Raw genomic sequence first — 16,437 nt, 5'->3', positions numbered from 1 at the left:
AGCTACTAATCAGACCCTGCTTTTCTCTCCAGGCCTCTCTTTGAGCCTGATCCGCAGCCCCCTCAGCAGTTATTACTGCGTCATGACGCCCACATCAGCAGGCATTCAGTGTTGGGTCACCACAGCAACCCAGCACTGACTTCCAGTTGGTCAAGCCTTCGGTCGTTTTGGATGTTACAGACTCTGGGTTTTTACATATTAGGATAATGGACTTCTTTATTATACATATTGTTTACTGTCCTACTCTATTCACACTTCCTCCATCCTTTGGAATATAACTCCCTTTTCAAGAGCAGTAATCTTTGTTTATTTTTAACAGGTGTATCTCAAGTGCCTAGAAGAGTGCTTGGCATAGAATAGATACCTAATTACTATTTGAAGAATAAATGAATGACTGGTAATTTTTTTATGTGTGCATGCCTTGTTTCTACAGTGAGATTTAAAGTTCTTTGAAGGTACTTACATATCCTAGCATAGTATTTTGTACAGAAGAGACAATTCATATTTTTTTAATAAATAAGTCCCAGTTTCATAAATTCTTTGATGAACTATTGCCATCTCTACACACTTGTTTGAGTTATTATTCCTTTCACTTTTTCATTCAAAATGTTGTTTTTGTTGATTCCCCAAATCTATCTGTACATGCATATGGAACTGAATCTGCACCAAAGGAGTTTAGTTACTATATTTCTGAAAATGTCATCATTAGAAAGCAATATTTTCTATCAGGTCATGTATCCTGGAGACATTATAGGGAAGGTCCTTCCTGTTTAGTGCTTATCTCTCCTACTAGTTTATCTCTATTTCCCACCACTAGGTTTTCCAAACTTTTCTGAATATCTGGAACAATCCACTATCAAACTAAACTTGTTTGCTCATCTAGTTATTAAGACTTACTACTTCAGAGACAGCATAGAGAACATAGTGTACCCAAGAAGGTTTGGATTCAAGAACTGTTTTTGCCTGTACTAGATTGTATGGCCTGAAGCAATTCATTTATTTCTCTACCTTTCAATTCTCTCCCTTAAAATTCCTGGGAAAGTGACCTCCTTCTAGAGATGCTATGAGATACTGTATGAATAAGCTGTGCAGCCTGTGAATTTCTGCATGAACATAAGGTACTATTATTCTCTAGAAGCATTGTAAGTTTCATTATAATTATGGATGATGCTCCTTTAGCAATGAGTGAAAAAAATCTAAATGAGATTAAGCGATCCCCAGGGAAAAAAAATGTTGTTAAACTGGCCAGCCATCTGTTTATAAAAGTTTAGAAATTTTACAACAAAATTAAAACATTATATTTAAAAAAATAAAAACATACCTTTCTAAGTATCAAATTAAATTAGCTAATTTATGTAGAAGCACTATAAAAATATAACCCAGTATATACATGTAAAGTTTTTACTATTACACCTAGCTAGTAATTTTAAATTTCCAGATATATTTTCAGGTAGAAGTTATGAAAAAAAGATTTAAACTTTACTGTACTTATTAAATACAAAAATGACAAAAATGCCACTTTGATGTTCTTTAATTCAAATTTTAATGTTCATTAAATAATCTTGAAGGCAATGGTTCAAATCACTCCATAGAATGCAAACTTAGTTATTATTGAATAAAATAAAAACTTCACACACATAGCCAAAGACAAAATACAGCCCTTTAAAAAAAAAATTCATACTCAACATGAGTTTTAAAAATGTGCTATGGCAGGCTAGAATCAGGCTAACAGACCAATAATAGTAAGGAAACTTACAGAAGAAATGTAAATGACACCATATAAAATATTTTGAAAATTGAAGTAACATTTACTACTATAATACAGTACTAAATATTTTACTGACAACACATGTTATTATAGTTTCAAGTGCTACAACTCATCTCAAATGACTTAACATTTCCACATTTTGCCATTAGTGTTTTTATTTACAACTAATATTTTATGCTTTCTGATTCTGTTAATTAATCTGCTTAAATTAACCACTAAAATAAAATAAATTCCATTAAAGGAAATAATTCATTCAAAAGCTCTGTGGAAAGCCCTTCATCAGCCCACAGGATACTGCCTACCTCTCATCTATCAGCTAGGTTCTATTCCATTCAATATTTCCATGAGAACTATTTTCTCAAGTGTTCTCCACCCTTATTTAACTTTATTCCTTTGTCCATGTCCAAATGGAACTACATCAATGCTAACATGACCCAAATTATAGTCTTTCTGTCTTTAAAATAAAAATACTATCAACAATAAAAAATAGTTTTAAAAAATAGTTTTTTAAAAGAGCTTTCAAATTGGACAGAAAAGTAAATTATTGAGCTCCATTGCCCCTTCTTTGATGGAACATGAATTTATGTGGAAAAATACTTTTACGTTTCCCCCACTAATAGAAAAAGATCTAAAAGAGGTATTTCTTTTGTCGTCTATACATTTAAAAACTGAGAACCCTTTTGGGAAAAAAAAAAAAAGGATACTCAGAAGATCAGAATTCAATTCAATGGGACAATGAGACTAAGCTGCAAAGACTCTGGCAGAATGAGGATTATGTAAGCATCATACAACCTTATGAAAAAAGAACATGTCCTTAAAATAGCAAAAAAACAAAAACAAAACAAAACAACAACAACAACAAAAAAAAAAACCCACCTGTCAGTCTTCTAGTATGACAAGGATCAAGCCAAGACAAATGCAAATATAAGAAAGGAGCTATACCAAATATACCAGTATCAATTAAGTTCTTGAGCATTTACTACCCATTTCAGAGCTTATAATGCACATGTTCCCATTGTCAAAATGGCCACTCTTGCAGTACATGGTTTGCTCAACAATATAACGTTGCATTTTTAAACTACAAGCTGAAAATCTATTAAATATTACCATTTTAGAGTAGAAATGCTTCACAAAAATCTCATTTACTTCTGTACTCATCAATGTGTTTTAACCCAAAAGCCACAATTCCTCTAGTACCAACAAATGTTTAACTTATGGAAGATGGTTATTTAGAGGTCCTATGCACAGGAAAGTGTAATGAAGTCAACTGGGCTCTTGCAATTTGTCAGGTTTTGATCTGCTAACAGCTTTAATGAGTACTGCATCCATTAAGTACATACATCTTTTCATAGACAACATAAAAATAAATTTAAGCAAAATCCTAATTTAGTTAATCACTAGCTAACATCTTCCAATACACTGTTATTAGCTATGTTGTATAAGCTCTATGCCTGCTTATGCTTTGTTTGCTTCAGATATTTTCTACATGAAGCATGTAATTTCAGATTTAATTCAACCTTAGCATTTTTCTGGGCTATCTCTTCTTCCCACCAGTGAATACTGATAAACTATAAACACAATTTCATATTAGAATAAGCAAAATATATTTAGACAGGTAAGTATGCTGTAAACATTTTATAATGCACTGCAAAGCCTAATTAATGTTCCATGATTTTTAACTGTATATGTCACTTGCTGTTTTTTGAATTAAAGTAGATTTGCTGAGAATTAACCATGTTGACAATTACCTAGGTAACCTGGAAATGAGAAAAATAAGAATTTGGGTAGTTATTAAGATTACTACTTTACCCTTGTACAGGCTTATAATAGGTACTTATTAATTACTAGAGGCCTTGTGCACAAAATTCATGCACAGGGGGCAGGTGTCCCTCAGCCCAGCCTGCACCCTTTCCAATCTGGGACCTCTTGAGGGATGTCTGACTCCCCATTTAGCCCCGATCCCACAGGCAGTCAGACATCCCTCTCACAATCCAGGACTGCTGGCTGCCAACCACTTGCCTGCCTGCCTGCCTAATCACTCCCTAACCACTCCCCTGCCAGCCTGATCAATGCCTACTGCTCCCTGCCAGCCTGGTCACCCCTAACTGCCCTCCCCTGCTAGCCTGGTCACCCCCAACTGCCCTTCCCTGCAGGCCTGGTTCCCCCCAAATGCCCTCCCTTGCAGGCCTGGTCCCCCCCAACAGCCCTCCCCTGCAGGCCTGGTCCCCCCCAACTGCCCTTCCCTGCAGGCCTGGTTACCTCCAACTGCTCTCCCCTGCAGGCCTGATCACCCCAACTGCCCTCCCTTTCAGGCCTGGTCCTTCCCAACTCCCTCCCCTGCAGGCCTGATCACCCACAACTGCCCTCCCCTGCTGTCCATTTTGTGGCAGCCATCTTGTGTCCACATAGGGGCGGTCATCTCTGACCACATGGGGGCGGCCATATTGTGTGTTGGAGTGATGGTCAATTTGCATATTACTTCTTTATTAGATAGGACTAGAGGCTCAGTGGACAGATTCATGCAACCATGGGGTCCCTCAGCCTGGCCTGTGCCCTCTTGCAATCCAGGACCCATCAGGGGATGTCAGACTGGCTGTTTAGGCCCAATCCCCACAGGCCAGGCCAAGGGACCCCACAGGAGCACAGAGTGCATCAGGCCTCTAGTATGCATATAAGATCTTTGGTTAATCTCTTCCAGTCCTCCCCCCTCCCCCTTTCCCTCTGAGATGCATCAGTCTGTTCCATGTTTCTATACTTGTGTGTTGAGCATCTGCCCCCTGGTGGTCAGTGTGTATCATAGCTACCGGTGAAACAGTTGAATGGTCAAATAGTCACTTGGGCTTTTTATATATATAGACTAGAGGCCTGGTGCATGAGTTTGTGCGTCCCTCAGCCTGACCAGCAATTGGGGGCCAGCAATTGGAGCTGTGGGAGGTTGGCCAGGGGGATGGGCTGAGGGAGGTTAGCTGGCCAGGGGAAAGGACTTCAGGAGGTTGGCTGGCTAGAGAAGGGGCCACGGGAGATTGGCCAGCCAGGGAGAGGGGCTGAAGGAGGTTGGCCAGCCACTCCAATCGGGGCCAATAGGGCCAGCCAGGGGGAAAAACCATGGGTGGTTTGACCAGTCAGAGGGAGGGACTGTGGAAGCTTTGCCAGCTGGCCCTATCAGGGCTGATTGAGGCAATCTAGCCAAGGAGCAGGACCATGGGACATTGGTTGTAGGGATACACTGACCATTAGGGGGCATTTTCTGCATTGAGCTTCTGCCCCCTGGTGGTCACTACATGTCATAGCAACCAGTCATTTGGTCGCTTAGGCTTTTATAAATAAGAGATTTGTTGAAATGAAGTGACAAATGTGTATGTGTGTGGGTGTTTGTTAATATATATATATATATATATATATATATATATATATATATATATATCTGATATTCAAGCTGAATATTCTACTTAGATTATAAAATGAGACCTGAAACTTGTGTACTATGTATAAAATATACTATTCCATAATTTTTTTCTATGAATGAACTTCCCTTTTTCCTTCTTCAAATAAATACCTAGAGGGTACCCATAAATCTTTTCACAAAATAAATTTAGAAGTTTAACAGATCACAGGCTATTTTCAAAGCAGCAAGCTTAACATTAACATTAAACATATAATTATACATGTCTGCAAATAATCTTGTTTTTCAAAGTTACTTAAGGTATAAATATAATACATGTAAGGGTCAATGTATTCTGAACAAATAAAAACAAGCAACTCTTTCTTTTCTCTCTTTTAATTTTTGCCTTATAATGTTATATAGAACTACATGCAAAACAAATCAAATGCTAAGCTTGAGGACCTATTTAAAACTCTAACACAAATGAGAGCAAATTTTTCATGAAAAAAAAACCCCACGCTTTTTAAATCCATAGTTGCCCATTTTACTATGTATTATAGAATAACTAATTTTATAAATTTCTGAAGACTCATATCCCTTGCAATGAATATATGTCACAGAAAAGATACTGAAATCAATTAACTACAGTTATTCTTAAGTGGAAATAGCTGTTTTATTCCAATATCCTCTTGATGTGTATTTTATTTATGTTATGAGAAATCCTCTACATTTATAAAACTAAAATATTTTATATTTCAATAACTGACTTTTTAAAATAATTTTTACTGATTTTGAGAGAGGAAGAAAAGGAGAGGGAGAGAGAAACATCAATATGAGAGGCAAACATTGATTGGCTGCTGCCTGATTGCCCCCTACTGGGGATGGAGCTTACAACCTGGGCAGTGCCCTGACCAAGAAATGAACTGGCAACCTTTCAGTGCACAGGAGAATGCCCAACCAACTGACCCACATGGGCCTCTGACTATTTTTAGTTGAACCTTTCTGGTATAATTCTAAAGACACACAGAAAAAAATCCAGTGTTTACTGATATAACACATGAAGCAGATATGAGAAAGGAAATGTAAATATTATTCAAAAATAAATACGCCAAAAATTGTAATCTCAAAGATTTTGCAATTTAACAAATATTATAGGGGCGATACATGATTTATATACTTAAGCTAAAGACAGCGTGGTTCTAGGATGTAATCTGCATGAGAGAAGAGACTGTTTTGTTCACTCTATTCACAACACCTGGCATCACATAGTACTCACTCTACAAACACACATACACACACACTATCAACAAATCTAATCATGAGATCAAAATTATTGTAAAGAGGTTTTTATTTTATTTAAATTTCAATAACTAAGTGAATAGGTTTAGTTCTCCAAATATCTACAGATTAAAGATAATACTGCAAAGAAGGCACTCACTGGGGTGTAACTTACATCCTTTGGAAAACTGTTTTTGGTGAGGTCCTTTTGAGTCTTCGTAATTAAACAGCTTTGGATTGAATTCAAGAGCAGAACCATATCATAAGGCTTCCCACCTTATTTCCCATAGAATTATTAGAGCTAGTCTTCAGTGTCTGTAAGTTCATTACCTTTTCAGAAGGACCAAGGCCTAGCATAAATATCTAATAACTTTTTATGGATGGTCATATTAAAGTTTTCATATCATTTCTGTGAATTTGGTGTACCTTTATATGGCATTAAACTGAACATTCTTAAATTAGGTATTGAGTAAATTGCATCTTTGTACCCTAGTACCAAAGCCATTAAGAGACAGTATGATCTTATATAGCTATGTTTTTTTTAATGTTTTTACTTAAATACAGCATGGTATCTCACAATTGATACATAATGGAGATAATGAATTAAAAATATAATGGTAAAAATCATTTTATATAAATATTGCTTGTGATGATATTATAATACTTTTTAGAGACTCAAATGAAAGACAGACTTCTTCCAAATAACTGAAAGCTCAGAATCTAACATATTGCTGCAAGCTATAATCGTTATAACTGTTAATCCAATACACCTTTTATACAAACCCATAAACACATGAGTGGAAAAATAGCACAGATGTTCATCTCTAATGCAATTTCCATTCAATTTCCTAAGTGCGGTCCCTGTGTGCAAACTAGCTTAACGTTATGTTTAGCTTGCAAATTCTTTTAATAAATAATGAATGCAATAAAACTAGGAGATCAATGGCAAGCTGAGAAATCATAAAAAAAAAAAAACCCTTTTGTGTTCAGGCTGTTGCCCATTTCAAACTTTAATCCAGAGACAGATCAATATTACTATTTTCTTTTTAACCCATCACATAAATAGAAGATAGACTAAATGCAACCTAAATGCTGTTACCAGGTAGCAGTTGCCAGCAACCTGACAAGATTATTGGTCACACTTGCGATTGAATGTTTTATACCCTAATATGCACACTACATTACACATGATTAAAGAGTCAACTTGTTTAAAAATGAAAAGGTTATATAGCAATAAAAATACTGTGGTTCATTATTTTTAAACTTTCCTGTACTATATATATTTTCCAGTAGTGTAATTACAAAGTTTTCACCACAATTTGCTCTAATAAACTAAATAATTGTAATGGACCAAAATAGTTACATACATTTGAGTAGTTTCAACCTCAGGGATCCTAGATGAAAGTTAATTTTACTTTTCAAAGTTAATTACAGTCAAAACCTATGTTAGTCCTTTAAATGAATGGGGAGAATAATTCATGCAAATTTATGTTGCAGTTGGATAGGTTTTGATTTTATCCAGGAAGATAGTAAATAATTAAACTTAAGTATTTGTGTTTCTATTCACAGGCTATAGGTAAAAGGAGAAAAACCCTTTTCTTACCAACTCATTTTGGATAAATATGCATTTACTAGTTGAATGAGAATCAAAAGTTTACTGTCACCAGGGTTAATGCTGATATCTAATAGTATCAATCTATAAATAACTGAGTATCATTTTATGGTAGTAGGCTTGTTTTATTAAATCTGCTTATTCATAACATTGGAACATAAATTAGAACATTATAAGTTAAAAATTCCTCCTTAGAAATTATTATTACAATATGAGGTTTTGATTTATGTAACAAATTTGGTTCTCTTTTAAGGATATCATTATAGGTAGTGATAAATATATCCATTTGTTCTTTAGTTATATTAAATTCAATTTTGCATTAAAATGTGGATTAAACCTTATATTCACATTCTCAATATAATAATTTCACCAATTCTAATATATTAATTTAGCTGTAAAAAGGCTGTGATGAGATATCCCATGTTTTAGGCAAAATGTGAAAATATTAACTCCTCCATAACTTTATTGACCTTCACTATAAACTTCTTTTAAACTCTACTATAGATCATAGTATGTACCCTAAACTTCAAAGATTAGCTTAACACTAGAGATTAAAAATGTCCTGAAGAATTTGAGACCTCAACATTATCCATTAACAGTGTTTCCTATTTGCCTATTCTAATAAAGGTAACAATAAAATTATGATGAAAGAATACTCTAAAAACTTATACTTAAATAAAATATATCCTTCAGAAAGTTGAACAAGAGAAAAATTGAATCTCCTTTTTAAAATTTGTGTTTTCAAATATCAGAGTTTAACTAAAAAATTATAACACTGACAACATTAAATTTAAAATATTTCACAGTTGACATAATCTTTTTGGTTCTAAAACAAACATAAGTACCATAAGTACCATACTTCATTGGTGGAATGAAGTATGGTACTTATGCAGGTAGTTAATTGATTTCACTAGATATCACAAAGTTCCTTTTCATGTGTATATGTTTTTCTATAGTCTAAAAAATTAAACTGTAAAAGCAGCATTCATTGTTACTAAATTATTTTTGATTTACCAATAATTACCCAAAATATAAATGACTGAAATATACTAAAATAAAATGAACTTTTCCAAGATTTTCAGCATTATAAAGTGAGAAAATGATGAATACACAATGGACAGGCTGTCCCTTTCCTGCTAAAAAGAAATATTAAATCCTGTAGGAGTTCTAAATCCCTTAGTAAGAGTATATTGCAGCTGCATTAAGACAACAAGAAGTTTATTAGTAAGGATTTAAAAGCCAACACCCTTCTATAATCAATTTGGATACAGCATTACTCTATTTATAGTGATACTTTCAATGTGTCCCAATCATATATTACTTATTCTCATTTTTTACTATTATGATTAAATATTAATGTATAGACACTATGAAGAACTACACTATATTTAGGTTTTGTTATATTGATTTTCACCATTTTAGAATAGTTAACATAGCATGAAAATTAAGAGTCTTGCCCATGAATAAACTTATGATGGGTTTGATATTTTCCCCTGATTTCTTGTTCTAGCAGAAAATGGAAAAAGGGATGCCGCCACTTTAAAAGCTTCAATCTCTTTGACATTGCTGGCAGTGTATGGGAACATTAATGCATCTGTCATGATAACAAGCTAAGAATAACATCTAGACATCAAACCGAGCAGAGAATCCATCTGAAGTGATTCATTCAGATCTGTCTCATTGATTTATTAAACACAGGGCAACATCTGCAGCCTCACAGAGCCGCTTGGTGAAATTAATGCAAGATCAATTCAAATGGAAAAAAGTGTAAAAGAGATAAATCAAAACACAATTTGCATGCAGTTCCACAATCAGGCTTATTGGGTGCAAATGCTCAATTTCCCTTCCAAAGCAAATGTGTTTAAATGTTGTTTTATCTTTTCAGAATTGTGTGATCTGAAGTGACAGTGAAGAGTTTTGCAGGTTGAGATGGTGAAAGGGAAGAAAAGGAAGGGAAAAATGCTACCAAAGACCTTTTGAATATGCAACAAGAATATCATTAATGCTGAATTGTTTTTCTTTTGGGGAAAGGTTTGATGTCCTTTCTTTGAAAACAGAGTATTTACAATTTGGGTCAATTAGAACAGTTTTTATACATATTTGAAATATATAGAGGGGATAAATCTACATCATTTGTATCTTTAAATACACCAGATAAAGTACCACTGGAGATCTAGATCGCCAACTGAAATATAATATATTATGATTAGGGTTTCTCACAATTATATTTGCCTGTCAGAAGCACTTTTTTCTTTTCTTTTTCTCTCTCTAGGGATTAGGAAAGCATCAAATAATTCAGATTTGATGTTTTCTGCAGATATTAGGGATTTCCTGTGTGAAACCATATAAAACATTAATGTCTGAAGACTATCACTTTCTAATTTTTTATTGACATGCATGGAGGGTAATATACATAAATATCCAAGGATATTCTCCATCATGTCATGCATCATTTCTTTAATGTAATATCCACCACCTAATAAATGAACATTGGGACAAATATAAAATCCAGCAAAAATATTTAGATAAATACAAAAATGTTGGTTATTCAGAAGTGTACATTTAAAATAGATGTACATGTGGAAGTTCTATGCACTGGTTCATGACTAAATTGTTTTAATTATAATCTTGACATAACTCTTCTAATAAAAGACACAACATTGTTGACTACGTGACTGCTTTTAGTAGACTATATGACTACCTCTCATTACCCTATGAAATAAAATGTCTGTATTTATATCCTAGATTAATTTCTGAGATATTTTTATCATTTTTGAAAATAAAAACATAAGTCATACAAAATATTAGCCAAGGTAAGTGATGCAAGTTCTTTAAATTTTGATTTTGCTTAACTTCACTATGAATAACAACAATTTTCAGAGTAAATGATGTTATTCTGTGTGGATTGTAAAATAAATTTATCAAGTGTGAAGGCAAAACCAAACTCATTGAGTGCTTACAATAATTGTATTTCTAGTATTTGAAAGTAGTTTTAAATTGTCGTAAAAGTCTTGATAATTCACATAAAGTTTTTCTACCATGAAAACCCACTTATGTTCCATTAAGAGTCAAAATGACAATAAATTATAATTAAACCACTTAAAACTTGAATTAAAAAAACTGAATTTTATTCATTTGAATATATGTAGGATCATGTCTCCAAATGGCTTAAAATGTTTTCTTAATCATACATTCTTATTACTCCAAGAATCCATTTAACTATATGTAAATGACCAAGTAACATTCAATCAGTTGTTCCTCAAATGAAATTAAATGCCGATTATGAAATCTGACAATGGTACTTTTTTTTTTTACTTTTAGACATTTTTATTTTTTTTAATTTATCTTTATTGTTGAAAGTATTACAGATGTCCCCCTCCCCCTAATGACAATGAGATAAAAACATAAAAGGAGATAATACTAAAATGCATTGACTGATTTTTCACTGAATACCAATTTTTAATTTAATGTTTTACTACTACATTAAACTTTGAAGAATTTAGTAAGGAAAATCCATTGTTTAAAGAGTGAGATTTTAGACATTTGCTTTCTGCATATGCCTCCTCTCTCTCTTATATTAAAAACTCCAACTTCTCTTATGCAAAAAATAAAAAATAATCACAGCTCTTTAGCTGCAAAACAAAGATCCAAAACAAGATAACATCTTTTCCCATTTGTTTTGGGTCTTTATCATCATTGTCTTAATAATACTCAAAATAATTTAACTGCAATTAGTTTCTAAAAAGGGCATCAAGGAAAAATATTGTACAGCCCTTTGAAATTGGAATGGTGTAAAACTTGTCTTATTTAATAGAAAAATGGTCAAAGAGTTTTAGTCTTACTATTTTCTGATGCCCGAGGAAAGTATTATTTTCCAACTTCTTTCTGGAAAGACATCTTTGAATATTTTGATAATTAACAAATAAAGTAGTCAATATAAGACACTGATAGAGTTCTTGTGACTTTTAGTACTGTCAAAGAAACAATCATGTTTGTATTTTAGTTATTCATTTTGTTCAATATACATTAATAAAATGTGCTCTGAGCCAAATCAAAATGCCAATATGTTTAAGTCTTTGAAAATTATCAAATTGAAAATGGTCCATTTTTATTTGTTTTGGAAGAGTGTAGGAAGCTTTTCAAATTAAAATATCCTAAAAGTCAGGACTTATACTCTTCCCAGTTATCTGACAGAGAGGGGAAATAATGTTTTTTATGTATGAAAATAAAATTACTAATGACACCATTACAAATAGGCCTTCAAATAGATTATGGAAATGTATCTATCAGGAGATGAAGATGAATTTCTTTTTTTTCAAATAAGAATAGTATGTAGAAGTATCCACTCACTGAATATATACTTTTTTCCTTGCACTTTCCCTACCTTTTACCTAGAAATGTGAAGAAATTATGGGCCCTGAATGATGATCCTCTTTAGCCAATTCTCCATTGGTTCATCAAGTCACTCATCTTCTTGGGGCATCTCTATAAGCTCTTCTGATACATCTTTCACTCACTCTCTAAGCATCATTCTGCTACATCCTACATCCGTCTTCTCTTACTGGCTTCATGTCTTATCTACCTTATTTTGTTTTCCTTGGGCTATATTTGTTTACATCCCATCCCTCTCCTTTTTGTTGAATAGAAAAGTCTTAGAAATTATGTTGATCTAAATACTAATTTCACAATTTCATTAAGTCACTCAGATGTTGGGAATTATTTAAGGTGCACATTTCTGTAAATAATGTTACTTAAAGTCATAAAGCATCCATTATAAACACTATCATATTTTGTAGTTTTAACCACATGTTTATGAAAGCATCTGCATCAATAAAATTTGGTAATGTTACTTTACTGTTAGTTATATTTTTTCTAGAAAGTGTGAGTTTTTTTTTTAAATCATCTAGAAATTGCAAGATAGCTGTGATTCTAGTTTTCCTCATCTTCATTCATGGACTGAATTTAAATATTATAACACTTATAACACAATTATATAAAAAGGATGTAATAAATAAAATACCCATAAAGAAAAAATTCAATAAGAAGCACATGAAGCACACCTCGAATGTATTTCTTCTTACATTTTAACATTTCTCTATCATCTTTATGCATATACACAAAACAATTTAAGCCAAAAAAGTTAGATTGTAAATAAAGAATATATAAAACTTAACTGAATTAAAATAATAACTTAAAAATACATCATATAACAAGACCCCCAAACAGTATATGAACGCCTGCTACTGGATACAGAGTAATTTTCACTTTTCCCTTCTAAGTAGCTCTATTAAAAATTAATTAAAGAAAAGTTTCAATTTACAGAAGAAAGCATCAAATCACATTAAAATAATAATATATTTGTTTGTAAATTAAAATAATGGGTTTTGCTCAAGGATGTGAAAATTAATTATTAAGAAAAGAAGAATTTCCTATGTGTAATAATTGTTCCACTTTAGATATGAGTGTTTGTAAGAGAGAGAAGAGGGACAGAGGAGGAGAGGGGGAGGAGTAAAGAGAGATGGGGAGAGAGAAAGCTAGAAGATGGGTTTTCATATCTGCAATTGTTTAAATACTAATCTTTTCAAATGGCAACAAAGGACTTAGAAGGCCCTCATGTGAAGTCCTTGGTAACCCTCTGAATTTGTGTGTTAGTAAAATGCTTTGTGATCAAAATAAAAAGACCTTTCTACTCCTACAACCTATACTAATTACTCATTTTATTGAGGGAGCAGTTATCCTTTGTGTTTTAAGGCCCCCTATCTTCCTTAAGAAAATCCAATCTAATAAACCAGGTTTGGAAGCCCCAGATATGAATCAGGAAGGAGTTCTCATATGAACAGGTTTCCATTTAATTACCAGAACACAGGAGAATAGTGCTCAAAGGAAAAAGGAAAAAGGAAAAAGAAAAGGTTCCTTTGTAAGTTCTGTAGCATTATCTTATTGGAGAAGTCAGCAACAGTTTGTCTGCAAGGTGTCAGCGTGCTTCAACTATACATAACAATTTGGGTTTTGTGACAGATGAGACAGCTGCATTAGTTTTAGTTCATAAACCCAGAGATCTTATGATTTCAAGTTGTGTTGTGAGAAAGTCTACCTCTGCAGAAGTTTTCTGCAAAATGATCAACAGTAGTGCTGCTTTACAACAAAACCCTTTGCTCCCTTTAATCTGGGGAGGGTGATTTCTTGGTTTGTATGCTAATCACATCAGCCAAATATGTACTTTCCTAACAGATATTAGTAGACTACAGATGGAATAAACACTGAAACGACTACATTTTTAAATGATCAAATAACCTTGAATAGAGTTTACTTCTCTTTTTTAACTCAGAAATATTGAATACAGTTTGTTTTATGCACATACACAAATAGACATTTGTTCTATAATGTACTTCTAAGCTGGGATGTGAAGGGGGTACACTTACAACCAGAGAAGCTGGCCAGCATAATTTAAGGAACCCTCTCTTTGGGGAAATGAGATCCTCCCATTGCCTGGGGGGTGGGGGGGAGAGCTAAAAGCATCCTCTCTAGAAAACCTGCCAACTTCTGCCCAATCCCCCAAACTGGGACCCAGCCCCAGCGTTTTATGACCACATTGCCCTTTACAGATGACCCAAAAGGGACGATCCCAGGAAGGTGACATCTATCTTGTTTGTTTTGTTTTGTTTTAAATAGGATCCATACACTTTCTTGCATCCTGTACAGGGAGCTTTGCTTAATTGGCATGATCACCCATTCTCTCTCTCTCTCTCTCTCTCTCTCTCTCTCTCTCTCTCTCTCTCTCTATCTCTCTCTCTCTCTCTCTCTCTCTCTCTCTCTCTCTCTCTCTCACACACACACACACACACAACCACCACCACCACCACATACGCCAGGCACTCTCACAACAAACACACAGGATAGGAGATGAATCACCCTCTGAGATGGATTCTAGGCTTCTGACCCTCTACATCCCCCAAATGCTGTAGGGTATTTGGATTGCCAGCTTAGAAGCCCAGTGTACAGCTCAGCCCTTTTTGCCCCTATTCAGGATAAACTTCTCTGACCCGTATGGCCACAAAAGAGCAGGAAAGAAAACAAAATAGAGGAATTAACAAATAACCACAAGTGGCCAAAAAATCCTGCAAGATATGGGCGGAAGGCTGGAAAGTTTCCGTAGAGAACCGCAAACTAAAGTTTGTGCGGGACTTTCTTAGACCCAAGCCCTGCCACTGAGCAGACTAGAAGGAACGGACGATTAATTCAAGTCTTTCTAGTCCTCTTTCCTCAAAGACTTACAGCGTGAAAAGTAGAGGCAAGCTAGTTAAGCTTCACTCTCTGCGAAGTGGGATGAGGGTGATGAAACATGCAGAAGAGGGCAAAAGGGGAAGAGGGAGCAGAGAAACGTGAATCTCACCTGGCATTGGTGCAATCAGTGAACAAAGTTTCGAAGTCTTTCCTGGTGATGAGTTTACAGCGGTTCACCCCGGGCTGGATAGCCCCCAGCCCCCGGAGGATCCGGACCTGTTCAACAGTACACACCACCGGAGATATGTCCAGTCTCTTCAGTTTGGTGTACACTGTATGCAACCCTCCCACCAGGTGCTTAAGGAAGAGATCAAAGACTTGCGGGAGGCAGATCAGTTCCTGGCCATCCATCAGGAAGGAAGCCACCTTCACCCCGTGCATGTCCACCATCCTGCACTCGTTGGTGTTGCCGCTGCCTCCACTGCCACTACCGCCCCCGCCGCCCCCTGCGCTGCCACTGTGGTTATTGGCCACAAAACTGTTGATCATATTGGGGGTGAGACGAGGAGGCTCTCCAGGAGTCAAACACATTGGTTCAGCCCGAAAAAGGCCCCCCGGGACGCCGGCGCCACTGGAAGTTGCAGAGATCACCGGAGGTGCGGAGACAGCCATGGTCATTCAGTCTCCTATGGTAGGTCCCCGGGCCCTCGTTTTCTCGCCCCGTCTCCTCTGGGTCCGTCCCCTCGCGCTCGCTCTTTGACTCTCGTTCTCTCTTAGGCGCGCAATCGCTCGCTCAGAACTGTTCGCAAGTCTACAGTAGCAGGGCTCACGCTCACGCTCAAACTCACCCACCGCCCAGCAAGCAGTGAGCAACCCCTACCCACGGCGGCCTGAGACCCCACCCCTGCCACACCCCCTCCCAAGACTGGCAGCGTGCCTCAGCCAATGTGCTGCAGCCTCTCGGCTTCAGAGCGCGCCAAATGGCTGTCGCCCTCGAGGAGGTGGAGACTCCCCAGTCGTGCCCCCTAGCTACCTGAGGCCCCTGAGGGTTGGGGGTGAATGGGGCTGGAACCTTAGAAAGCTCTGCTTATTGCCTAGCGTTCTGGCCAAAGAATACAGTTTTCACATAGAACTCCCAAAGTGGCCTAGGCTACGAACCCCTCCCCTCCGAGC

At 35.7% G+C, this 16,437-nt stretch overlaps 1 protein-coding gene across 2 annotated transcripts in view; it reads right to left on the bottom strand.

The window, feature by feature from the left end:
• The window catches only part of DACH2 (dachshund family transcription factor 2), a gene marked incomplete at both ends in the record, with an annotated part of 550,140 nt that extends 534,198 nt beyond the window's left edge, over window positions 1-15,942 (bottom strand). Inside the window, one exon of one of the 2 annotated variants that reach the window (XM_084869646.1) lies at window positions 15,434-15,942. In XM_084869646.1, coding sequence (XP_084725772.1) covers window positions 15,434-15,942 — 509 coding nt within the window. The remainder of the gene's footprint in view (window positions 1-15,433) is intronic. The other variant, XM_084869647.1, reaches the window with a different exon arrangement.
• Window positions 15,943-16,437: the final 495 nt, after the last annotated feature.

This window comes from Pipistrellus hanaki, assembly GCF_964339955.1.
Source record: "Pipistrellus hanaki genome assembly, chromosome: X".
NCBI classification, from domain to species: Eukaryota; Metazoa; Chordata; class Mammalia; order Chiroptera; family Vespertilionidae; genus Pipistrellus; species Pipistrellus hanaki.
The sequence above is the reverse complement of the archived record's forward strand: the minus strand, read 5'-3'. Positions and strand labels throughout refer to the sequence as shown.